Source organism: Acinonyx jubatus, chromosome A1 (assembly GCF_027475565.1).
Source record: "Acinonyx jubatus isolate Ajub_Pintada_27869175 chromosome A1, VMU_Ajub_asm_v1.0, whole genome shotgun sequence".
NCBI classification, from domain to species: Eukaryota; Metazoa; Chordata; class Mammalia; order Carnivora; family Felidae; genus Acinonyx; species Acinonyx jubatus.
In genome coordinates, this window is record NC_069380.1 from 174,954,950 (window position 1) to 174,981,545 (window position 26,596).

Below are 26,596 nucleotides of genomic sequence, written 5' to 3' on the forward strand. Positions count from 1 at the left end.
AGAACTGGGTTGGTCATTTGTTGTGTGTAACTTTACAAATTCTGGATTTTGCTGATTATATCCTCTTTAGGTCTACATATTCTCTTCTTGGTATTTCTTGCAAATTGGTAGTTAAATCCAGAGGTTTGTTGGATTCAGGTTCAGTGTATTCTGTATTCGTTAAAAAACAAAACACAACATAACCCGTGCTTGCTCTCCTGTGCCATGGTGCTTTCTTATTTTTGTGATATTCTCTGTTCTTTCCAAGCAGCTGAGTTTTGAAGAAACCTAGGACTCTCATGCATGTACGTTTTTCTGAGTTAAAAATTGTATAATTAAAAAAAAATGCATCATTTATTGATGGTAGGTAGTGCAGCAGTATGGTGGCAGGCATGTCTACATGTAGTTGTCAATTTTGCCAAGGATGATGATGACACAATTTATGGTATTGACCATCAGTATTAGAGTGTTATTCCTGTAGGTTTTTATTTTTAACCTTCTCCTTTTCCCAATTCAGATATGTAATGACTTTTGCTACGGTTAGTGTATACTTAAACTTTATTAAAAAAAAAGAATTTGAATGATTACAATGACACATACAGTGTAGGAACATAAAAACAAAATAAGTGGGAAAATGAAGATGAAAGGAAAAATAAATGTAGGAAAATAAGATGAAGGAAGGAGTAAAGTAATGTAAAAATGCACAGAATAAGATCAATTGTCATAGGGGCACAGATTAGGCTCTGCTTGTCGATAGTGTTCTTTGTAGCAGTTTGCAGGAATTTTGTATTTTTAGATGACAAATATATTACTTTCCCCAGGGTTATTTATTTATTTGGTGTTTGTACTCAGTAATGCCAGTCTCATTGCTTATTTGGAATGAAGTGCCTGCTAAGATGTGGGTCAGGTTTCTCAGTGTTTGGTTTCAGAGCTCATTAGAAAATCAGGACTCATTTTTTTCTGTTGTGCCTTCTTTGTACAGTTTTCTTACAGTTTTGATTCGTTTATCCTGTTATATAGGTTTTTTGTTCTCTAGTCTCTGTCGTAGAAAAATGAGATATTCTTGGGACATTTAGTTTTGAAAACCTTTGTTTATTAGTAGAATAAAGTGTGACTTCATAGGAAAGAAAATAAGAATTTCAGAATGTTTCACCAGCAGAATATGGTGTCTGTATAACTTTGGCCATATCAAATATCTTTTTTGAGTTTTGCCTGTTGTATTCACACTAAATAGTTCAGGTTTCTTCCGTTTTTTCCAGTTAAAGTGGCCGAAAAGCCTACTTAAAGCTGGTTTAAGCCAAAACACGGAATTTGTAATACGAAAAATATAGAGGTAGTTATGGATTCAGGTTTCTTCCTCAGATGCAAAGTGATACCTCCTGGTGACCCAACTCCACACTCTCCCTTGTGGTAGCATGAGGAGGGCATCAGCACCTCCAGCTCTCATCGTCTCATGTTCAAGCTCAGTGGGAAAAGAGATGTCTTTTCTTGTGGCTTCCATAGAGGTCCTGGGATTTGAAGCAGAACGTGTGCCCACCTCTGAATTCATTGCTGTGATTAGGAGATATGGGCAGAAAACAAAATGTCACCATCAGCCCCTTAAAATTATAGCACATTCTTCTCTGGCCCCTGAGTCAGGTTTTTGCCCTGCATGTAAACTTTCTGGACTTTCCATGTTAATTATTTGATAACAAATATTTATGGAGTTCCTACTATGAACAGGCACTATAAGGACTTAAAAATATTACATTGTGCAGTTTTTAATGTTTATTTATTTTTGAGAGAGTGAGTGGGGGGGGAGGGGCAAAGTTGGAGGGGGACAGAGGATCCAAAGTGTGTTCTGTGCTGATGGCAGAGCCTGATGTGGGACTCGAACTCATGAACTATGAGATCATGACCTGGGTCAAAGTCCCATGCTTAACCGACTGAGCAACCCTGGTGCCCCCAAAATATCACATTGTAAATTGGTAAATTGCCTTTCCAGTTGCTTGTAGAATTCTCTATTTTTATGTTATTATGGAAAGATAACAGTTGTTTTGGAAATAAACTATAATTTTTATTTTATTTTTGTTTTTATTTAAAGATTTTTGTAAATGTTTATTTTTGAGAGGGAGCGAGTGGGGAGGGGCAGAGAGAGAGAGAGAGAGAGGAATACAGAGAATCCCAAGTAGGTTCCAAGCTGTCAGTGCAGAGCCCAATGTGGGGCTTGAACTCACAAACTGTGAGATCATGACCTGAGCTGAAATCAAGAGTTGGACACTCAGCTGATTTGAGCCACCCAGGTGCCACTTAAAGATTTTATTTTTAAGTAATCTCTACATCCAACATGAGGCTTGAACTTACAACCCTGAGATCAAGAGTTGCATGCTCTACCGACTGAGCCAGCCAGACACTCCTGGAAGTGAAGTATACTTTTTAAAAGAAAATTGATGACTTTAAGATTTTCCTGTGGTTTATAGACCAGTTTTTGGCTTAGGAATTTGATTATTTTCAACATCAGAGTAATATCACCTTTTGAGCCTTTTTTCATTTACATCCCAATCTTGGTAGCTGTTTCTGTTGTTTCTTTGTAGAATTTTAACTCACCAGTTAAAAGAAATATGGCTTGTGAATTTTTTTTTCCCTCTTAAATGCAGCAGGAAATGTTCCTTTGAGATTTGTTTTCTGATCTTCCTCTCAATTCTGTATTCTCTCAGAGTTAATGAAAAATTTATTATGATGGTGACATCTGTGTTCTGTGCTTTGTAGAACATCTTGGCTGATTGCGTATAGCTGAGTCATTCATAAAGTTATTAAAACAGTGAAGTTGAACAAAGAAGTCCAGTATCTCTTAAACTTATATTTGGGCTTTCCATCTTGACTTCATTACTTTGTGTGAGGACTCCCAGAGTGCTACCGTCTACCCATGTTCATATGTACTTCTGCAAAAAGAGTCTGAAACGTACAGGTTGACCTTACTGGAGCATGTGTTCAGCAGTAATTATCTGCTGTTGAGACTAGGTGCTTTCAAGAGGATGCGCACCAAAAGCACAGTGTGAGAGATTTAGAGGACTTAGGCTAGAAAAGCATTTTAAGAAGACGGACAGAATGCTCTGTGGAGTCCCTTTCAGCTCCAGAATATAATGAAATCTCTGGCTTCAAGCAGTGAGAACTCTCCTTACCAAGTTGCCTGCAGGAAACAGACAGTGTGAAGGGAATCAAAGACATCCTTGCTGTGCAGCAAGCAGCAGGAATCCTTCACTAAGGCAGCCCTAGCCCCTGGCTGAAAGACAGATTCATTTGTTCGCAGGGCCCAGTGGATTGTGAGGCACATAACTTCATTCTTATTTGAAACCAAGGTCAGCCTAGGATATGAGGACAATGGACTACATGAGAAACTAGAGCAAGTGTAAAGTTTGCTATAAATTTAATTAAGGGATGATAAAATGTGACCCTTTATAGGTTAGCTTTGACAACTCTTTGTGCTCTTCCTAGCTAAAGAAGCAAAATTTTGATTGCCATTGTTTTCTTTTCTTTTTTTTAAAGTTTTTAAATTTATTTTGAGAGAGAGTGGGAGTGTGCAAGAGGGAAAAGTGGGGGGGGGGGGGGGGGGGGGGAGAAAGAAGAGAAGAGAAGAGAATATTCCAAGCTGGCTCTGTGCTGTCAGGGCAGAGCCCAACTCGGGCTCAATCCCATGACCCTGGGACCATGGCCTGAGCTGAGATCCAAAGTCAAACGCTTAACCAATTGAGCCATTCACGCGCCCCAAGTACCATTGTTTTCTAAGTCAGTCAATACACAGTTGATTGTGTTTGTGTATGTATAAAGTTTTAAACACTGAGACTCTACTAACTTGGCTGGTTAGGTCTCTGAAAGTAAGTATACATTTGAGAAATCAGCAGTGTTTAGAAAATGTTAGAGGGCTTGTTTACAGGGTGTAAGGTCTGAATTGAAAAGATTTCTTTGTAGGACCAACTATCATTCTATAGATGCTTTTTCAGAGTTAATAATGAAACAGGAAGCATATTAGATGGTGAAAGCTTTGAAAGTCTTTGGAAGGTTTTTTTTTTTTTTTTTTTGTATTTTGGTGTTTTTAAAATACCATTAGTTAGTAGGGTTTAAGTTTTAATACTCTTAAAAGCTGTGAAACTGCATTTCTTTAAAATATTTTATACTTCTTTAGGAATTTAGCTGTCTTCTTTAGTGAACTGGGAAATAGTATAGCTTTATTTCCAGAAATAATTTTAATACCAGAATATTTAGTTTTGAGAATTCTTGTGTCTATTGAGGCAGTTAGTGTACTGGTATGCTCAGTAAGCCTTTTTGAATAAATAATCAGTTTAAAATGAAAAAGTTCCAATATGATTGTGGTGTGGTCTGACTGTAATTGAGCCAGACCCATTGAGAGTAGATATAAGTCATATCATCTTCCTGAAAATGATATCTCTTCCTAGAAAAAAATGAGAATATCCGTTATATCAGGGAAAAAAGTTTTCCCTTTCTGTATGTTCTAATGGTCTTTTAGAAACATGGTGAACTTTGCACTCTCATGAAAATAGGTCAAGGATTTTGGTTCAGTATGTCATATAGCAATCAGACCTTGTTGTGCAGACATGTTCACAAGTTCTCTGATTAAAGTTTTTTTGGCTTGTTAGAGTTGATAGGACTAGGAAGGGATGCAGCCAACCCCTATGTTTGGAATGGGAAGTTGGATTAACTCAGAGTGGGGTTTGGTGCTGTGGTGTAGATAATGAAATCAGGTGTCCCGCAGGTCTCAGATGATGTTGAAAACATGAGGTGAGGTTTTAGGTCTCTTACCCGGAAGTTGTTGGATATATGGAGATGGCAGCGTTCTAAGACAGAACACCTGTACTTAAGAGGTTTTTTTTTTTTTTTTTTTTTTTTTTTTTTTTTTGCTGTGTTCCCTTAGTTAGCTGTCTAGAAGCCTCAGGCATTGAAATGAATTTAGGTTAGTGTCTTTGTTATCTCAGAGTGCAGCTAAATTCTGAGACCTAGCTTAACCCCACCTGTTCTCCACCTTCATTGAAGGGTAATAGGCCAGAATCAGGGGGACAAGTTGCGATGACCAGTTCCGTAAGTAACAGTGGGGAAGTGACAGTTCCTGTGTTTGGAGGTGGCCTGGAAGAGAGAGGATTGAGAAACCGGAGTACTGTGTTGCCCATTGTCTGTCAACTGCATCTGAAAATCTATAGTGGACCAAAAAAAAAAAAGAAAGAAAGAAAAAGTAAAGTAAACATCATCTGTATTTACTTCTGGATATTTTATATATATTTTATGTTTTATTAAGTAAAAATGGGATCATTACGAAAGTCCTGATTTGTAGCCTTTATTCACTTCATATTTCTTGAACTTTTTCAGTGTCTGTTAACTTTCCATATATTGTAAACTTCCTTCTGGGTCAATAAATATACTCCTACAACAGGATTTTTATTTGGTGGACACATAATATTCTGTCTTCTGGATGGTCTGTAATTCATATAACCAATCTCTATTGTTGGGCATTTTTTCCTTTGCTGTAATGACAGTGATGTGATGAACATATTCTTAGCTATATTTTTGGACATGTCTTTATTTTTGTCCATAATTTAATTTTCCACACTTGAAATTGCTGAGACAATGATGTACCTGTTTTTCAAGTATTGAGTATGTATTGATAAGTTGCACAGGAGAAGTTGTATAGATGGGTAACAAGTAGATAAAATTTGCAAGTAGATTAGAGGAAATTGCTGCTCCAGGGAGTTTAATGGCAAGCAAAGGAAATGAGAGGCAGTATAGTTTAGGGAAGAAAGCAGGGATTTTGGAGTCAGATAGAATTGCAAATCTGCACTTTTGACCTCTCGCCAGTTATTTGCTGTCTTGTCTTCAGTTTCTTCCTCTTTATTTTTTTTTTTACTTTTTATGTTTATTTTTTGAGAGAGAGACAGAGTGTGAGTAGGAGAGAGGCAGAGAGAGAGACACACAGAATTCGAAGTAGGCTCCAGGCTCTGAGCTGTCAGCACAGAGCCTGACGCGGGGCTTGAATTCACGAGCCGTGAGACAGTGACTGAGCCACCCACGCGCCCCAGTTTCTTCCTCTTTAAAGCTAAGGTACCTGTCTGGCCAGAGGTGGTATGAGAGTTAATGAGATCACAGTACAGTGTGTGGCACATAGTAGGCACTTTGAAAATATGAATGTGCATCCCCCTCCCACTTTATCCTTTTTTGGTAAATTTTCATTTACATTTATCATTTTCATTGAAAATGAGGTTAAGCTTGTAGTTTGGTGGTCTCCCCTAGTCCTGAATAACTTTCCTTATTGGACCACAGATGCTAATTGACAAAGGCTCAGATGTACTTAATCTTACTGTTTCTCTCCTGTCTCAGGATTTGTGGATCTTGGATAAACCCCATTGGGATTGGGTTCAGCCTGATCCGACCTGGAGCTTGCTGGGGGAGACTGTTCCTTCTTGGCAGCTGAATCTGATACTGGGCCTAGTACAACTGAGGACCCTTGTGGCTCTGCCGGAAGTAGATGACTTTGTTACATCCTGTTCTCTGTCATGCTGCTTAGAATAGAGATTTTGCTCCCCCCATTCATATATCTAATCCTCCTTTCCAGCTTCTGTGAGAGCTCTGAAAAACCTGGGGACATTTTTGAATGCTGGGTGGTAGTTGTTAAGTGGACAAGGATGCCTTTTTACCTATGGAATTACTCATGAATAAGGTGTTAATCATTTTGAGGTGTACTGCTGTTTCTGAGGGTCACTAGGTAAGAAATATTTTTCTACCATTCCAGCATCTTAACACAACTGTAAACTACAGTTGTTAAAAATGGACTTAACTCATTCTTGGGAAAAGAATTTGTTTTTATTTAAGTTGTCAAATTACTGTTTATAATGTATAACAACTTACAATTAAACAAAATAAAACATCACTTAAAATTATGCAATGTAGTGTTAAACTGTTATCATAAGTACTCGATGTTCATTGGAGAAAAATCAGAAAATATGAATGAATAAAAATTCAAAAAGAAAAATTACCTTCATTTGTCTACCAAAGATAAATCTGCAAAGATCTATTTTAATTTTATTAGCTGCAAGTTCTGGTCTCTCATTTTAGATAATCATTCAAGATGAGATCATTTCCTGGACATTAAAATATTTGTTTTTAAAATTATTGTAGGGTTTAAGGAAAGTCTGGGCTCTGGCTTTGAGTCCTGATTTCACTGCTGTTTGTTTAAATTTGAAGCTCTAAAACTTGCAGATAGTATCAGGTTTCCTCACCCTTCTTTTTTTTTTCTTCCTCCTTCCATTGTGGCCTCTTCCTCATACCCTTTTCTTCTTTTAACATATAGCCCAGCCTGAAGATGCTCTGTGGTATATTGTTTATAAATACGGAGTTCTACCATACAGTTGTTAACAATTAAAGCAGTAACTTTCTTAGTTATGTCATATAGTTTATACCATCAAATTCTGCTATAATAAAATATTATAAGGAAAAGAAAGTCTTTCACACATGGAGGCATTGGACTAGTATTCAGTTCTTCAAAGGGCTTTGGTGAATGCCTTTAAATCGTGAGTTAACTTTTATTCTACAACCTGATTACTGAATTATGGTTCTTGGTTTTAAAAGTAATACAGTTTTTGGTGGGAGTTCGCTCTTGTAGTTTGCTGTCAAACATTTTAACAGTAGAAGCCTAGGTTTTGAATCTTAGGAGATGCTTTTAAAAGCTTTCTGTGGCTCTATTTTCATTACAGCTGCTGCTTCTTGAAAAGCAGTAGTCTGAGAATTCGGACACAATAAGGATAGTTCCTAATTTGGATGACTTTTAATACTTGCTTTATTTGCTTTGAGGTGAGGACAGCCTCCAACTGAAAGAATGGATACTCTGTAGCTTTCACATCCATGTTTAGAGAGAGAGTTACATAATCTCCTTGAGCCTGCCTATTGTATGATTCTTCAGGACCAAATCCCCACTCCTGGATAGAGATTCCCAGTGGAGAGTGTCATGGCCAAATGGTAACCATAAAATGGAGCTTTTATTTCACTTCTGTTATTTGGTAGCCCTCATTTCATTATCATGGCACTCTCTGTTTTATATCCTGTCCTATCAGTAGGGCATAGTGGAAATTTTATTAGGAAAAAAAGAACCTAGACTGAGTTATGAAAATTGACTGTAGGCATGTACTTCCAAAGGTAAGTGCTGGCCCTTGTATCCACTCTTTGCAGCCTGGCTGGAAGAACTTTGTATTGGTTGTAAAATAAAAACGAGAGACTGTCTTGTAGGTTCTTCAAGAGACTTCTGTTTCTAACTTCTCTTCAACATGCTTCTCTCCAGCTACCAGGAGTCGTTCCTCTCTGCTTAAAACGGTTTAACAGTTGTCTCCTCATTGACTCTAGCAGTGTTTTGAACTCTAAAGTTTTTGATGTCTCACTTGAAGGCATTAAAAAATCAAAACGCTCTTATTTCACAATATCTATAAAAACATAGATGGTTTTTATACCATTGACTTCCTCTCTTTATCTCTTTATTTGGGTTACTATTGAGCAGAATTCTTTTTTCTCCATTCTTGCATGTGGCAGATGCTTCCCACATGTTCCTGAAAACATAGATCTTTCTCTGATGCTGGCTTGAGTTGGCTTGGCTTTGGCTTGATATTCTGCTTTGTCCCCACCTTTGAGTCTAATAACCTTACCCCCACCCTTGCCAGTATGTTGCATGTTCTGCTTCTATCCCTTTTGGACAGATGTGTTTGAAACAGTATGTATGCTGAGTTGCTGGAAAAAAAAACTTGCACATGTTGATAAAGAATTGGACCGCACATTTGGGGAGTTTTGGTTGTTTACTGGTGAGTTATACAGCACACAGTATGAGAGCTGTTGTCCTACAGGATGAAGTCCAAGTTTGATAGAAGGGTTTATGAAAGATCTCTGTGATTTGGCCTTTCCGCTTTCCCCATGTTGTACTGAAATACTTCAGTAATGCTAAATTAATTGCAGATCTTTGAGTAGGATGTGCCATTCCTTAGCTCTTTGGCTCTGCTTATGCTATTTATTCTGCCTGGAATGTCTTTCTTTCTCTTTTTTACCCTGGCTGCCTCCTACTCATCCTTTATGGCTTAGTTTAGGCATCTTTCTCCTTTGGGCGGGTTAAATCTATTTGTGTGTGTGTGTGTGTGTGTGTGTGTGTGTGTGTGTGCGTGTGTGTGTGTTAGTTACACTGCACATTCTCAAAATTCCCTCCTTTGAACTCCCGGACAAGAGAGAATTTCTTAATTGCTTTTCTGTCTGCAGATATAAGTTGTTTGTTGAACGAAATAGTATTTAAGCTACTCTATTGGTTATCCCAAGCATGATGATAGGAGTTAGATGAGGCTGGTAATGATTCTGTGGGAGGTGGTTTAAAGAAAAAAAATTAGAGGATTTATAGAAAACCCCTAAATATATACTTATAAAAATGTAGAAAATAAGGCATACTTCTGAATCAGAGTGACATTAGAGAGACCATTGACATAAAATACCTCTTTGGGTAGCTTTTAAAAGAATTGCCTCTTTGAGAAGGAATCAGGGCAGGATATTCAAAACAATCCCATCTAGAAACAGACCAAAGTTAGCTTTTGTGAGTTCTCCTTCAAGCCAGCCAATTAGAAGACAAGGTGCCTGCAGCTACTTTTTCCTTTTGATTTGTGGTTCCTATGGCAATAGGAAGAGAGACTAGGACATTTCTCTCCTACCTCTTTTAATAACTTTTTGCTTTTGAAAAATGCCAAAAGCTGTTATTCTTCTTGTCTTTACTTACAGTATTTCTCACCATGATGGCCCTGATTTTTAAAAAAATTTTTTTGATGATTTATTTTTGAGAGAGAGAGAGAGAGAGAGAGAGTGTGTGCGCGTGCATGTGAAGGGGGAGGGGCAGAGAGAGAGAGGGAGACACAGAGTCTGAAGCAGGCTCCAGGCTCAGAGCTGTCAGCACAGAGCCCAATGCGGGGCTTGAACTCACGAACTGTAAGATCATGACTTGAGCCGAAGTTGGACGCTTAACCGATTGAGCCACCCAGGCGCCCTTGATTTTGGTTTTTGATTATACAGTGGATATGACAAAATTAATAAACATTCTCTGTTCCCTTGACTACTGCTATTTTCTTTGGCTATAGAACTGCAAATATAATCAATCTAATTGAGTATTTGCTGTTAATATTAGAACACTTTGTGAATCATTTCTTATTCTTTATGGATAATCCTAAATTAGTATACTAGTCATTGCAAATAGCTAAATGTGAAATTAGAGCAAACATTTCTTGGGGGTTTTCTACCCCTAAAAAGCCTCTGTTAAGTGTTCCCATTGTGACCCAGTGGGTTTCTCTTGAGCTTGAGGCTAAAGTCTCAAGAGGAAAGAGGCTTAGTTTGTATTGTTGTTGGCTTAATAAGTAGGTCAATAAGCATTTGTTAAAATCGGTAAATACCCACAGTGTTAGGGTAACTTCTTGAGATATATTTTAATAATCAGATAGTGTTCCTTAAGTTTATAGAGAAACCAATAATCTTAAAAAAAAAAAGACAGTAGTCTATACATTTTGAATATAGCTCACAGGAAGAAATCTTTATTCTGTTGAAGAATGATAGATAATAGTTATTCCATAATAGTCAACATAGGTTTCTATCCACGTCCCTAAATTTAAGATTGGAATCTTCAAGAATCAATTACTCCTGTGGTCCTAGCTGCATTTTAATGCTCTCAGGTTGATAAATGTGGAACTTTTAGTTTTATCCATTGTTTTCAAATTACGTCAATGTCTTTTTGGTCACTACACTTAAGAGGAACCTTGTTTAGAGTAGCAGGTACATCCTTATTAAAAATGGGTGTATTTTCTAGAGTGGCATTTTCTGTTGAGTAAAGACTTTTTCAGCACTGTGGTTGGTCTCTTAGCTTCAAGGTAATTAAGAGTGAAAATAAAGCAGTTCTAATACCTTTAATAAATACTGGCATTACTCTCTGTATCCCACAACGTCCTTCATAGATGTTATAAAGGTAAATTCTTGGAAATTAGATCTTGAAAGTGTCCTTATATTTCCCTGAATGTACAATTTCAATATCAAACTTTTAAAAACAGTACTAAATGGTTAATATTTTGAAGTTAAGTTCTCAGGAAATTTTCTTTATATTGTTTTCCATATATTTTTAAGTATTAGGTCATTTGACGGTTTCCTAACCTTGGGAAGATCATTATTTTTCTTTTTGGGCTTTAGTTTCTTCTAAAATTAGGGGTGGAAGTATGGACTAAATTGTCTTCCAGTTCTTTGTGATTCTTTGGTTTATTAAATGTGAAAATGTGTCTCCTCCCCCCCCTCCCCCCCCCACCTTTTTTAAGTTTTGGATCCCAAGGCATTAGCAGAATCTGATCAGGGTATAGTATTCTTAGGCCTTCATAGTTTTACTCTTTGAGTCAAATACATATTAAACCTTGCGAGCTCTGGAACCTATTTTTTGTGGAATAAATGAAAATTGGTTTGCTGGTGAGCTTTGGTGTGAATTTGGTATCAATTGCTGAATCCAGGTGTAACCTTAAACTATATACTCAGATCTAAGTGATTCTGTGATTTGGTTAAAGATTCCAAAAAAGAAACTTAAATTGAACTATGGGGATATTGAGTTTATTTAATTTAAATAATTGATGTAAGCAGTGTGTACAAATGTATTGTGTCTGGGTCTTTTCTCTGCCCATCTACTTCTGATGCATGCTGATGTAAGTATTCTTTTAATAAGCATTTACTAGATATCTCTGAATAGTTTTAGTGGAAGGAAAATGAGTTTGCTTAGAGTCAGGCAGGATTAACTTCTAGTCCTAATTTTGCCACCAGTTAGCCCTTGTTTTCTTGTGTTAGCTTTTTTTTTTTAATGTTTATTTTTGAGAGAGAGAGAGAGAGCCAGCGAGCGAGCGAGCAAGCGAGCGAGCAGGGGAGGGGCAGAGAGAGAAGCAGGCCCCAGGCTCTGAGCTGTCAGCACTGAGCCTGACGTGGGGCTCGAATTCACGAACCTTGATATCACCACCTGAGCCAAAGTCTGAGGCTTAACCGACTGAGCCATCCAGACGCCCCATAGCCCTTGTTTTCTTGTACCTTGAACAAGTTGCTATTTCAGTAAATTAAGTGTTCCTTTGCTGATCCTCAGATTCCTCACCTGTAAAATGGAATAATACCTCCCTTAAAAGAGTAAAACTCTTGTAAGGGTTTACTATGTCAGCTGTTTAGTGTATGAGAAGGACTTGATAAATGGCAGCTATTTTTATTATACAGATATTTATTCAGCATCTTTTGTGGCACTCTGCAAAAGGGTTGGGGTAACAAAATGTGTGCCTGGAGTATCAGTGATAGATTTCTGTATTGTCTCTGGTAAACTTTGGAGTTGAGGCACATGTTGGAAATGTATGGCATTTTTGTTACCAAAAGCTGCTCAAGTTTTTATTCTGTTTGGTTCCTCTGGTGTTGTATTCTTTAAATGCCTTTTCTAAATAATCTCAATACTCTAGCTAAATTGTAGGTGAGATGTAGCTAGTAAGTGGCAGATGCTGGATAGGAGCCCAGGTTTATTTGGTTTCAAGCATAGCTGACTTTGTTTATAATATAATTGGGGTGACCACAGAATTTGTCTCCCAAACCAGAACACTTCTGAGAATGAAAGTTATTCTGGGACAACAAGTGTAAACCTGGACTGTCCAAGGAAAATGAGGATGTCTGACCATCCTAATTATAGCTAGGGTAAACAAGTTTATGATGTTGAGTCTAAGACTTCTGGAGTATTTTGGTTGAATCCAAACACCCACCTTCAGTTAAAAAAAAAAAATTTTTTTTGCATGGTTGTTGTTTTTGCCACAGTGAATTCATTGACCTTAGATCTGCCAAAAAAGTACTTATTGAGTACAGTATATAATCTAATGGCTTAAAAATACTAGCCACAATGCCTATATTCATTTTTATATTTCCCTTTTTTCTTAATTCCTTTAAAACCAGCAAGTTTTTGAAAGAGAATGGGAATGGGTAAATGAAACAAACCTTTAAATTCTTACTTGTGTCAAATGAACTTTGTAAACAAAGTCTAAAATCAATATCATCATATTCCAAAGTTTTTTCTTTGGAGGGCAGAGGTGTGGGTGTCACTGAAAATCAGATGTGTTTTTAATCAGCTCTTTTATTGCCTGTGTCTATCAATCTATCACTCATCTTTCTTATTCCTTTTGCTTTATGTCTGTAGATGTCCTGTGATTTTTATTTAGGGAAGTGCAAAACTGTATCTACATGATAAAAATTCAGGTGGTTTTACAATAGAAGCATCATAGTCTTGTAGAATTCATGTGGGTTTAATAGCAGACAAACGAAGATTTGAAATTCTGGCTTTCCACTCCTTTGCTGTGTGTCCTTGTGCAAATGATTTAACCTCTGAGCCTCAGTTTCTTTACTGTGGTGTGGGAATTAGAAAACACGTTTAAAGTCCCAGGCACATAGTAAGTGATGGTAATGATGGGAGTTACAATTCTATGACGCAGACTAGAAACCGTTACTTTTATGAAGTTATAGTCACAATCTCACCCCTAATCTTGTGCACTCAACTTTCACAGTTCCCTCTAGTGGGTTTCCATTTAAACATTCTCTCTCTCCCTCTTGATTCTGTTCACTGTGTCCTGAGGAATTCGCGGTTGGCAGCAGAAACCTCCTTTCTGTAGGACAGAAAGTGGGCCCTCTCCCAGGGTTTCAGTAAGTTGTCTAGGACCACCACCCCTGACCTCCAAACTGCCACGGGTGCATCCCCTGCCCGACTAACATTCAAGTTGCCTGTGTGAAGGAGTGATTTGTTGCGGCCTCTAACTGCTTCTTCTCTTCCTTCCTTTTTGTCATCCTGCAGTGTTCTGTGCCAAGGTCTTTGTGGCTAGGCTGCGCCAACCTGGTAGAGAGCATGTGCGCACTGAGTTGCCTGCAGAGCATGCCCAGTGTCAGATGTCTCCAGGTGCCTCTCTTCTTTCTTGTTGTAAATGTGTTTTTTACGTATGCCATGAACATTTGTTGAAACTTGCAGTAGTGTGTTTAATCCAATGTTAAGTCTGCTAAATGTTCTGTGTAACCCTCTGCTTTTCTCCAGCCTGGGTGCCCCCCATGAAGGAGTTTAGTACCAAGAGGGGCCCTTCTGAGAAAATGGGTCTTTGGCTGGGCCCTGTTCTACTCCTCTTTTTCTGCTCCTGCTTTTTATTCTCCCCTCCTCCCTACCTTGAAGTTCTGATTCTTATGTTTAATAGTTGTGCATGTGCCCACAAAACCCTGATAATTTCCATTTGGCTACTTTTAACAGTTCTTTGTTGAGTTGGGAGGGTTTCATAATTCAAGTGCTGATTTTTCTATTTTGAAACTCATCTTTTGGCATGCTTTCACTCCCTCCTTCAAAAAAGGAGTGGGGAGGGAATCCCTAATTGTATAAAACCTCAAATTGAAGTTCATTGAAGGTCACAGCTTTATGCTGCCAATAACTGTCGGTTTGGGCCACCTCCCAAAGGCCAGATCTGACACCTGTCCTCAGGGTCCACCCAGGTTTCCAGGCCGAGGCTGGCAGAGAATTCCACAGATAAAAGTAAAACTTTTTTGGGGGTGGGGAGGGTTGCTCAGGAAAAAAACTGTCAGCAGCAGTGTGGCCGGATTGTACTCTTGCACTCGTTGGGATGGAATCTTAGGGAGCCAAGGCAGAAAACGTTGTGGCTTTATTGGGGAAACTCTGTTTAGAGGAAACGTGTATTTAATTAAGTATGGTTTCAGTAGCAATATTTAGTTTTCATCACTGCATATTCCACACAGTTTATTATATCTTTAAAAAGCATTATGAAATTCCTGGTATCCTGTGGAGACTGCCCTGTTTTAGGAAAACACTGTAAAATCAGGAAATGAGTTAGAGGGATATTATCGATGGCATGGATGACTTTACTGTTCTCAAGGTTATCTTTCTATTCATGTTTACAGTCTCTAAATGGAGCGGGGAAGCAAGGAGGGAGGAGAACTTCTTTCACATTGGGATTGTGTATTTTATTTACTTACTAGCAAACATTCTGAGTAGCATTAGTGTGGTTATTGATTCAGATTGCTTTCTTTAGAAAACTCTACTGGAACCTCATTAACACAATTAACTAGAGAGTAAGTTCAGTGTAAGATCCAGTTGTTATAGGAGTGTGCATAAAAAGGCAATACAACTCTTCAGGGTCCAGGGATCGGATGTTTCAGTGAGGCTCCAGCGTGGTGTGCATTTACCTTTGGAAAAGCAGCTTCCCTGCATGCAATGTAGCTTTAACAAAAATGTTCTTGAAATAGCAGACATTGTCGCATGTACTCTCCTTGGTGCTAAATAATGGATATTTGCCTTGTAGTAACAGTGTCTCTGTTTTTCTGAAAATGCTTACTTGAATGTTAAAGTTAATTTTCGGTGGAGTGATTGAGTTTTTTTCCAGAAATATAAGTAGGGGAAGAATTGTTGTGCAGATTGAAGCGCAAATTCTTTTTATTGAATTCGGTTAAAAGTAATTGACCAATGGGAAGCATTATTCAATATATTTTAGTAACATTATTTTGAGATCTCTGGAGGTGGGGTGAGTAGGAGGAAATACTGGTTCTTACCTTGTTGAAAATGGAAACACTAATGTGTTCAAAGTTCTTTGACTTATCTCTCCCAGTGAAAATCCTTTAAGAGAAAAAAATGTAAACTTGCCTTGACTGGATCTTGAAATAAGGTGAAGTATTGAATGATATTCACTGAAATGTGAATGGAGCAAATATTGTCTTTAGAGATGTATAGGGAATTTTGTTTATTTAGGTTTTTATTTTCTTAAGTATATAATTGAGAATCTGCAGCACAGTAAAGTGAAATACATACTCAGCTGATTGGAATTTGCAAATAATTGCTCTCTTCTGTTTGTGAATGGAAAGTAAGCATGTATCCATGAACATGGAAGATTTCTTTCCTGCCTAGTCACTGGTTTTACCTATTACTTTTTAACACCTGTGTTCCTGCTCTCTACCTACAGTCTCCAAACAGTGCTACAATTTAGTTGACTTAATTTGGGTTTGGGTTTTCAAAGAATGCCTGTTGGCTTATATGCTACATCTTTGGTTTATCACAAAGATGACTCTCGCTTGACTTGGCACATCTCTCAGCTCACCCATTTTAAGAAGGCCTCAGAAGGGAAGAAACAGGTTATCTGAAGAGCCTAGTTGACTAGGCTCTGGAGCTGCATGACAGGGTCCCCCTTAAAATTACCACACCAGACCCATTGCCAGATGGAGCTTTAGTCAATTAGACTGTGTGGCTGAATTAGCATACCTTTTGAAAAGCAGAAATAAAGATAGTAGTTATCTTTGGCATTATACAGTCCCTCTGGTTTCTGCCATTTGTGAGAAAAGGGATAGCAAAGACTGAAAAAGTGAAAATCACCCATTTACCTCAATAAGCTGTTTAAAAAATAAAGATCATTTACCATCAACTGTACTTGGTGCTTCACATATATTAACTTCGTGATAACCTGGTGAGGTAGGTGTACTTATCCCCATTTTTCAGATGTGGAAAACTGAGTTTCAGAGGTGTTATGGGTGACTGGACCTAAGTTAATACTACATAGCTGTGAGATGGTGGAGTTGGCATTTGAACCCCAGATTTGCCTGATTCAAAGTTGTTTTTCTTTCCTCGGTGCTTGAATGCTACCATTTCTAGAGTTTCCCATCTTAGTTTTGTTTGTGAAAACTTTACTAGTGAGCTATCTGGTGTGTGGCTTGTTTCGTCATTATTTATTTGAAAATCAGAAAGGGAAAACCTGCCAGATATCTGCAGGTGAAAAAAATTGCATTTCTATTTCCAGAATGAGCCCTCCTGAATCTTAAAGCTAGTGAGGTTTCTGAATGGCTTTTCTGTGAGAATATTTACTGAGCATTTGCTATGTGCCTTGGCCTATACTGCTGCTGGACACATAAAGATGAATACAGACTTGTTCCCTATTCTTATGGGGTACCCTGTAGTAAGCAGACCCATGAATGAAAATCCAGACTGAACTACAAATAAAGTCCGAGGGGGGGGGGGGGAGAAAGTGTGTGTCTAATAAAACTATGAAGTTAGCCAAAAAAAAAAGTGAACTGGTTTAAACTAGGACTAACTCTCAGCATTTTTTTTAAAGAACAGTTGGACTGGAATATCTGGATGTCTGTGAACAAGCTGAACTGAATCAATATCTCAGTTGGTTCAGGTATCCAGAGTGAACCAGTTGATCGTTACATCAGATAATCAAGTGTTCAGACCGTGTAGAGTATTTGCTAAGATTCCAAGACTAACGGGGCACAGGAGTAATAATACTAGTGTTAATAACAGTGTGTATCATTTATTTTCCACCTCCTTTTTATGTGTCAGGCTCTAGGCACTAGGTTGTTTCATGTAATCCTTATGCACAAGTTCTCTGTGGTGGCTTTTTGGTATATGCAGTTATTGAACTGAACTGACTTGCTTAAGGTTGCACATTTATTTAAGTGACAGAACTGGGCTATGAATGTAGGTCTGGATAGCTGCAAAGCCAGTGCTCTAGTCACCATTCTGTAGTGATATTAACTTGGCAACTGCCATTTGTTTGAGAACAAATTCTTTATTTCCAGTATCAAAAGTTGAAAGCTAACGCACCTAGAATGTAGTGGCTCCATGTAGTGGACGGACAGATTTTCTTGGGAATGCCATTTGTGAGCTGCCAGTTGGGGAGAGTGTTAGTGCTAAGCCTTCCTCAAGGGTAGGACTGATGATTTGGATCGACAGCAGGGATCATGTGAATCAAGTTGCAGTGCCTCCTTCCAAGCTCTAGTGTGGGTAGTGCTGGACAATCAGTACAACTTCTTGACAGCTACCTTTCTTGTTTCTTTTCTTTAAGTATGGATAGTGAGCCACAGTGGGTTAAGAACACTGCAGGTGGAACTTACAGCTGCCAGCAAAAGAGGATATTTTTTAGATATGAGCTGTAGCTTGGTAGGAAGAATCCTGGTTCTGGAGCAGACAAACCTCAGTTCTAGTCTTCTGCCTGCTACTCAGTAGCTCTGTGACACTAGGCAAGTGACTTAAATTAGCTGAATCTCAGTTTCCTCATCCTTAAAAGTGGAGATGTATCTATGTACAGGATTTTGTGAAGTAGAGGAAGCTACCTCTTAGTGATTGCTTGTTGTTGAGGGGATGGAAATCCCTATCTTTCATTGCTTCTTCCTGGTTCCCTATTCAAGAGGAGCGAATTCCAGTCTTATAAGACTTAGATTCCATTCCGGGGCAAGTAAGAATAAGATAAAGGCACATGATATGGCCCCTTCTGTCAGGTGTTCTCCTTTTGTTCAGGACTGTTTCCTTAGGTCAGACATGGCTGTTCCAACTCACTGTCTCGTTTCTAATGAGCATTGGGGGTTTTATCATTTCTTGTTGATTATCTTGTTGCACTCTGAGGCCACTGTGAAGGTTTTGAGTAACCTTTTGGATTATTTAATGGAAGAGTCTTTTATATTTTATGAACGTTAAAAAAAACACCTTATTTCTCTTTATAAGAAAATTTACAAAATACTCTTATTAAAAACAAAATCCATTGGTAAACTCACCACCCAGAGAGAACATTTGTTGCTGTTTTAGGGTCTTCCTTCTGCCTGTTAGGCGAGGAGGAACCATCAGGTTGTGCAGGCTGTTATTATGGTGATGATAATGATTATAAGAGTGGTGTTTTAAGTGTCCCATGGAAGCCCAGAGTTTGACTTTGGAGTCACTAGAGGGATAAAGGAGGGCCTAGCACAGTGCTTCCTCCTACTTGTGCCTCACCCAGAATAGCTCTGGATTTATCTGTATTATATAGCAGGGCTCTTAGTAAGATTTTATGTGAAGATTTTGGCTGTGGGAATTCCCAAACATACAGAACAATAAAGAGAACTATTCAATTCAACCCTTGAACAATTTGCAAAATCATGCTATTCTTGGTTCAACTTTCTTCTCCAACTTTATCTTTTTCTGGGGCATTTTAAAGCAAATCTAAGATGGTCTAAGAGATAAAAAAGGGTTTGACAAATCACTGTTTCATATCAGCATTTAAAAAATTAGAAAAATGGTTCATAGACTTGAAAATAATAGGATTGGTACTGAAAGTTATAAAAGACATATAAAATTTCCTTTGACCCCAGATCTCACTTCCCAAAGGATCACTTATCTGTTTCCCAGTATCCTTTTAGACAGGAGCTTAAAAAAAATACAAATGGAACCATACTATGCGTACTGTTTTTCAATTAAGAACTTGTTAAAATGTTTATGTATTTTGAGAGAGAGAGAGAGAGAGAGAGAGAGAGAGAGAGGAACAGAGAGAGAGGAGAGAGACAATCCCAAGTAGGCTTTGCACCGTCAGTGTGGAGCTCAATTCCATGAACCATGAGATCATGACCTGGGACGAAACCAAGAGTCAGTCCCTGAACTGACTGAACTACCGAGGGGCCCCAATTAGTAACTTTTTCAATTAATAATATATGTTGAGCATTCTTCCCTATCAGTATATAAAACCATATAACATCTTCTTTTTTATAGCTGCAATAATGTTCCATCATATCATTTATCATTGAAAACAAAATTTGGCCAATTCCCTACTCAAGGAACTTTAGACTTCAGTTTTTTTGTATCATAGCACTTTACTAATTTTATTGAACATATATCTTAGACTTACGTGATTATGTCTATAGAAGGAACTCCTAGAAATACAATTGCTTGATCAAAGAATATCAGTGTTTTATTGTTAATTCAATTATCTATATATAGAAAAGTTTAATACTATCTCCCTTCCAATATCCCCCAAATGCCACATCCAGATGTTTACAGTTTGTTGTCTGCCACTGTGTATTTGTTGTTGTTGTTGTTGTTGTCATTCATCTGAGGATATGTAGCACTATATTTAAGGGATTTAGGGAAAATGGGCTCACACTGCACCTTCGTTAACTTCCTTTATTTACTTAACATTGTATTACAGACATGTCCCCAGATTTATAAAGTCTAAATAACTTTTTCACCAGTGGTACTTTTATCATTCACAGATTTGGTAGGGTTGGGGAGAAAGGAGAGTATAGTTTTTTTATTCTTTTTTGAGTTAGAACACATGTATAGCAAAGTGCAGAAAACTTAACTGGTTTATCACAAAGTAGGCAGTGCTTTATTTTGAAAGGTATGGCTAAATTTTTTTTTTAATTAAAATTTTTTTTAATGTTTATTCATTTTTGAGAGAGAGAGGGAGAGAGAGAGAGGCAGAGAGAAAGAGAGAAAGAAAACAAGCAGGGGAGGGGCAGAGAGAAAGGGATGCACAGAATCCGAAGCAGGCTCCAGACTCTGAGCTCTCAGCACAGAACCCGACGTGGGGCTCAAACCCACGAACTGTGAGATCATGTCCTGTGCCAAAGTCAGACGCTTAACCGACTGAGCCACCCAGGTGCCCCATATGGCTAAATTGTTTTAATGAAGGTTGGACCATTTTATAGTCCAGTCATTGCCATAAGTTATGGATATCATCACAAAAATGTTTAAGCTTTACTTTTAAATTTTTATTTAAAATAACTTATTATTGTTTAAAATTAAACCAGTAATAGAAAGTGGCAAATAGTAACATGAACTTTCTGTCGTCATTTATTTTATTTTATTTTATTTTTCAATGTTTATTTATTTTTGGGACAGAGAGAGACAGAGCATGAACGGGGGAGGGGCAGAGAGAGAGGGAGACACAGAATCGGAAACAGGCTCCAGGCTCTGAGCCATCAGCCCAGAGCCCGACGCGGGGCTCGAACTCACGGACCGTGAGATCGTGACCTGGCTGAAGTCGGACGCTTAACCGACTGCGCCACCCAGGCGCCCCTCTGTCGTCATTTAAAATCACTGCATAAAGGGCTCCTGGGTGGCTCACCCGGTTAAGTTTCTTGACTCTTCACTTTTGCTCAGGTCATCATCTCACGGTTCATGGATTCAAGCGCCATGTCAGGCTCTGTGCTGACAGTGTGGAGCCTGCTTGGGAGTCTGTCTGTCTGTCTGTCTGTCTGTCTCTCTCTCTCTCCCTCCCCCCCCTTCTCTGCCCCTCACCTGCTCTATCTCAAAATAAACTTAAAAAAAGTTAAAAAATTAAATCCCTGCATAATATTCTATTTAATATTATTGGTTTGAAAAGTCTGTCCTATCTGCATCAAGACTGCCTCCAGTTTTTAAGACATTTGAAGTAATGTTGAATAGAACCTCATTGTAGCTAAGTTTTTGTATATTTTTGTAATAATCTCCTAGGTAAGAGTGTACACTTGAAAATACTTTAGGTGGCTAAATTGTACTTTTGAGAGGCTGGGTCAAATTATACTCCTAATAGGAGTGGATGAGAAGAGAGATTCCCTTTTCAGATGCCCTAGATGACATTGGATATTTTAATTTTGTATTTCTTCGCTATTTTGATGGATTAATATGTTAATACGTTGTAGTAAGGTACATTTATTTGCTTGTTAGTGAGATGGAATATATGTAAATGCATATTTATTTATTGAACATCTCTGTTTCTTGTTTTGTGAGTTGTCTCTTCATACCTTTCCTCCATTTTTTCTATTGATGGTTTTATTTTTTAAAAATCTGATTTGTAGGAATTCTTTTTATGTGTTAGAGTAACTCATTTATTGCATATTTTCCCTAGTTTGACATTTGCCTGTCAGTTTTGTTCATAATGCTTTTTGCTTTGAAGAAAATTTCGAAAGGAAGTTTTCCTTTTTATGTAGTCATACTTATTCCTGTCCTTTACTGTTCCTCCAGTGATTTATGGCTTTCTGTTCTACATTTAAATCTTTGAGTTTCTGTGTAATTTATTTTGGTATATGCTGTAAACTAGGGATCCACATTCTTTCTAAATGGCCAGTCTGTTTTCCATATGCAGTTTACTGATCTCGCTTTTTCCCATTGATTTGAAATCATATGCTCATGTTTCACTTCCTTGTATCCCATGATGTTCACTCACAGAAGTCTCTTTCAAGCTTTTGTTGTTTTTTCCTTCCCTAAGTATCATCATCGGTTATCAACCTCTGTGGTCCTTGTGCTATATCATGCCATCCTTTACATATTAATGCTAGTTTCAGTATTTTGTTAATGATGATAGGCTTTGAAAGTCCAATGCCAAACAGAAAGATTTTATTCTAACATTTTTCTAGAAGAGTGATTTTTCTCTATTCTTACTATGAATTGAAATTTTTGGTTGGTTGTTTCTCATCATTTCCATGTCATATTTTCAGAAAACAGTGAGGGTGACTTGATGATCTAAGACTTTGAAGCATCAGAAGAGCAGCAAGTAAATTCATATTTTGGAGAAAGTTGTCATATCACAATGCCTCACGTGTAGTACTAGCACTAAAGAAATCACATTTCCTGTGGAGGAGAGCCTCCGCTGTGGGAAAATTACAACTACATCTAATAATTTAATTTGTGGTTTCTAAAACAGAGTGCTTGGTGATAAGGTTTAACTGTATATTTTTGAGGATAGAGAAGTGAGCAGATGAGACTCAGACCACATTAGAAAATGTCTTTTTACTTGTTTCAATAAAAATGATATCTTAAAGCCTCATGCAACAGACATTTGTTACGTTGCTTGTAAAAATGCTGTTTTTATGTATTTCTATTGATTTATATTCAACTTTTGCATAAATTTTAGAGAAGAGAAAACAAAATGAACCATTTCCCGTAATCCCACTTCATTTTTGTGTCCAACCTTTGTTTTTTCTTCTTGGCTCTCTCTTTCTTTCTGGAATTTTATATATATTATATATTATATAATATGTATTATGTATTATGTATTATGTATTATATATTATATATTATATGTTATATATATATAATATATATGTACATGTATTTATTGTTTCTTTGTTTATGTATAGGCCCGTACTTTATATACTGAATTATAACCTGATTTTTATCAGTATGGCTCATATTAGTATATTTAGGTCTCTATTTAAAAATTTTTTTAAAATGTTTATTTTTGAGAGAACAAATGCAAGCAGGGGAGGGGCAGAGAGAGAGGGGGACAGAGGATCTGAAGCTGGCTCTGCATTGACAGCAGAGAGCCCGATATGGGGCTCAAACTCACGAATCGTGAGATCACCACCTGAGCCAAAGTCTGACACTTAACCGACTGAGCCACCCAGGCACCCCTTAGGTCTCTATTTTTAATAACTGAGTTTCATTCACTGGGCATACAATAATTTAATCAGTCTCTTGTTGATGGGCATTAACGTCACTAAATTTTAGTGTCTATTTGTGATTAATTCTTAAGTTATATTATTCATTGGAAAAATTCTGAGTCAAAGGATATGACCTTTCTTAGGGTTTTAAACTTTCGACCAAACTTCCACAAAAAAGATTATTCTAATTTACATTACAGTAGTCTCCCCCATTATCTTTGGGGGATACTTTCTAAGACTCCCAAGTGGATGTGTGAAACTGCAGATAGTATCAAACCCTGTGTATGCTAGGTTTTTTCCTATACATATATACCTATGATAAAGTTTAATTTATAAATTAGGCACAATAAGAGATTAGTGACAAAAACTCATAATAAAATAGAACAATTATAACAATATACTATAATAAAAGTTATGTGGATGTGGTCTCTCAGAATATCTTATTGTACTGTACTTACCCTTCTTATGATGATATCAGATGGTAGAATGCCTACCTGATGAGATGAAGTGAGGTGAATGATGTAAGCATTGTGACGTAGTGCTAGGCTACCATTGACCTTCTGATAGTATGTCAGAGGAGGATCATCTGCCTTCACACCGCAGTTGACTGCGGGTGACTCAAACCACAGAAAGCAAAACTGTGGATAAGGGGCACTGTTGTCTTCTCAGCAGTGTTGGAATATAATAGAAATAACATGCCCAGTGTAGAAAACTGGAAAGCACAGAGACCAAATTAAAAATCACTCTTGGTTTTTTTTGTTTGTTTGGTTTTTTTGTTTGTTTTAAAAATCACTCACTTGATTTTCTTCAAGCAACAAATATTTATGATGTTCCTGTTGTGTGCCAGGAATTCATGTAGGGGATGGGTATACAGGAGTGCATCAAATAGACAAAAAGCCACTTTGTCTTGGAACCTAAATTTTAGTGGGGAAAGCAAGAAAATGAGTAAAGCACATAATATGTTAGATAGCAATAAGTGCTATGGAGAAGAGGGGAGATTGGGCACTTCAGGGTTTGGGGCTTTTATTCTGTATGAGATGGGAAGCCATTAGAGAATTTTGACCAGAGGAGTAATTTATCTCACTAACATGTTAACAGGATCTTTGGCTGCTGTGTAGATGATAGAATGAAAAGAGGAAGCAGGGAGACCAATTCTGACTTTGGCTGGTGTATTAGGCTTCTTCAGAGAAGCAGAACCAATAGTAGATAGATGGATAAGTAGGTAGATAGGTACGTAGGTGGGTAAATAGATATTTTAGACCTTTGGCTCATGTGATTGTGGGGACTGGCAACTGTGACATTTGTGGGGCAGGCCCAGCAGGCTGGAAACCCAGGCAAGATTTCTCTGTTGCAGTCTTGAGACAGAATCTTTGCGTTAAGGCCTTCAACTTATTGGATGAAGCCCATCTCATTATAGAAGGTAATATGCGTTGCTCAAATTATCTCAATTATAAATGTAAATCACATTCACAAAATACCTTCACAGCATCATCTAGATTAGTGCTTGAGCAAACAACTGGCTACCATAGCATGGCCATTTTGACATATGAAATCAATCATTACAGCTGGTGACCGAGAAGAGCCTAAACTTTGGGAGTTAGGGACACAGAATGGAAACAGGCAGTTCATGACCGAGTGAAGAAAGAAAAGGTATGTGTGACATTAGTAAAAATGATAACAACCTTGTCAAGCCAGTGTCGTTTATATCACCAATGTCTAACAAGCATTTAGTCAGAGGTGATTTGGGCTTTGGAGTCCCCGATATGATTGGAAGATAAAAACATATGTGTCTGTTAGTAGTAATGGTATGCTTGCAATAATGAGTCTTCAGGAAAAATCATTCAGTGTATATATATACTGAATGAATATATATATAGCATTCATTTGGTGGAAGAACCATAATGTGTAGGGAACTCACAGTGAATGAATACTTATGCCTGTTACATTACTAGACTCTTTCCCATACATTATTTTTCTTAATCCCCTGAACAACTTTATAAACCAGGTACTAGTATGTCTCTTTTATACATGGGAAAATTGAGATTCAGAGAGAGGGAGACAGACAGACAGACAGACATGGAGCTTACGACTCGCTTAAGGGCACACACGTGCTAAGTGGCAAAGTGAAGGGTTTAAACCTAGTCTGTCTAGTTCAGTATACCTTACTGCCTCTTAAAAATAGAAGCTATTTTCATAGGGATGATTATTTGTTTTTTTATGTTGTAAATAGAGTTTTCTAAATCTTGGGACAATTACGCAATAGGAATGCTATTTATGTTATTAAGCGAGTAGCTTACGTGATCAAATATCTCTTCTTTAGAGGCCTTCTCTGACCATCCAATCTAAAATAACTTCCCCCTTTTCACTCTGTTCCTTTACTCTGCTTTATTTTTAATTCATAGCACTTAGCACTGCCTGAAATTATATTCCATGTTTGTTTTTTTCCTTGTATCTGTTGTCTTTCTCCCCCACCAGCATGTAAGTTCCACGAGAAAAAGAGTTGTGTCTTGTTCATTGCATGGTAAATATGCCCGTTTCTAGAATAGTTCCCAAATAGGCATAATAAACTGGAATGTGAAGGAATGGCTGTCTTTAAGTTTTGTTCAGATTATATAGTATAGTGGTATTTGCTGTCCTAGCTAGAACTGCTTTGAACTTTGTTCTCTGAATTCTTTGAATCCAAGTGTTCATGTGAGTTGAAAGAGTATCTTGAGTAAAAATTGATTTTGCTTTGAAGACTAGCTTGTATTTTTGCTTTGCTTTAAAAATACTCTTTACTGATTATAAAAGTAATGCATGCATATTGTAGAACGTTGGGATAAGAATGGAAAGGAAATTGAGAAATAATCCTCAATTTAGGGAGTATAATTTTTACTATTTTGGCATATTTTTTCTTAGTATTTAATCTACGGGTGTGTTTTATGTAGTTGAGAATTTTTATATGTGTATATAATTTCATACGTTTATTTTACTTTATATGCCTTGTACATTTATTCAGGATGATTGTGTAAATGTTTTCCTATTATTAAAAATTTCTCATGGCATACTTTGAAATTTCCATGTAAATGTATTTCATGAACATCCCACGATTTGGAATTTTTCTGGGTGCTTAGAATCTTCATTTTTAACTATAAAAAACCTAAGCACCATCTTTGTACATAAATCTTTACTTTCATTTTGAAATCCTTAGGATATATTTTCAGGAGATATACTGTGTATGTTTTGTTAAATTGTTTTCCAAAGAATTTGTATCTTGTTGTACCCAGACTAGGATTAAACATTTTTATTTCGAAAAAGTTTAACAAGCCTGTTCAGTAGTATACTCTAAATTCACAAGCCTCCTTGCAAATGGCACCTCTCCTCTCTGAGCAATTTGAGTATATGCTGA

The 26,596-nt window shown here is 37.4% G+C and overlaps 1 protein-coding gene across 6 annotated transcripts in view; it reads left to right on the forward strand.

Moving 5' to 3' along the window:
• Positions 1-26,596, forward strand: part of FBXW11 (F-box and WD repeat domain containing 11) — a 119,866-nt gene that overhangs the window by 23,311 nt on the left and 69,959 nt on the right. For 2 of the 6 annotated variants that reach the window (XM_027034404.2, XM_053226510.1), the window contains exon 2: positions 13,856-13,957. The exons of 3 other annotated variants lie outside the window; for them this stretch is intronic. In XM_027034404.2, coding sequence (XP_026890205.1) covers positions 13,856-13,957 — 102 coding nt within the window. Of the gene's footprint in view, positions 1-13,855; positions 13,958-26,596 lie in introns of those variants that run through there. One more of the 6 variants, XM_027034408.2, reaches the window with a different exon arrangement.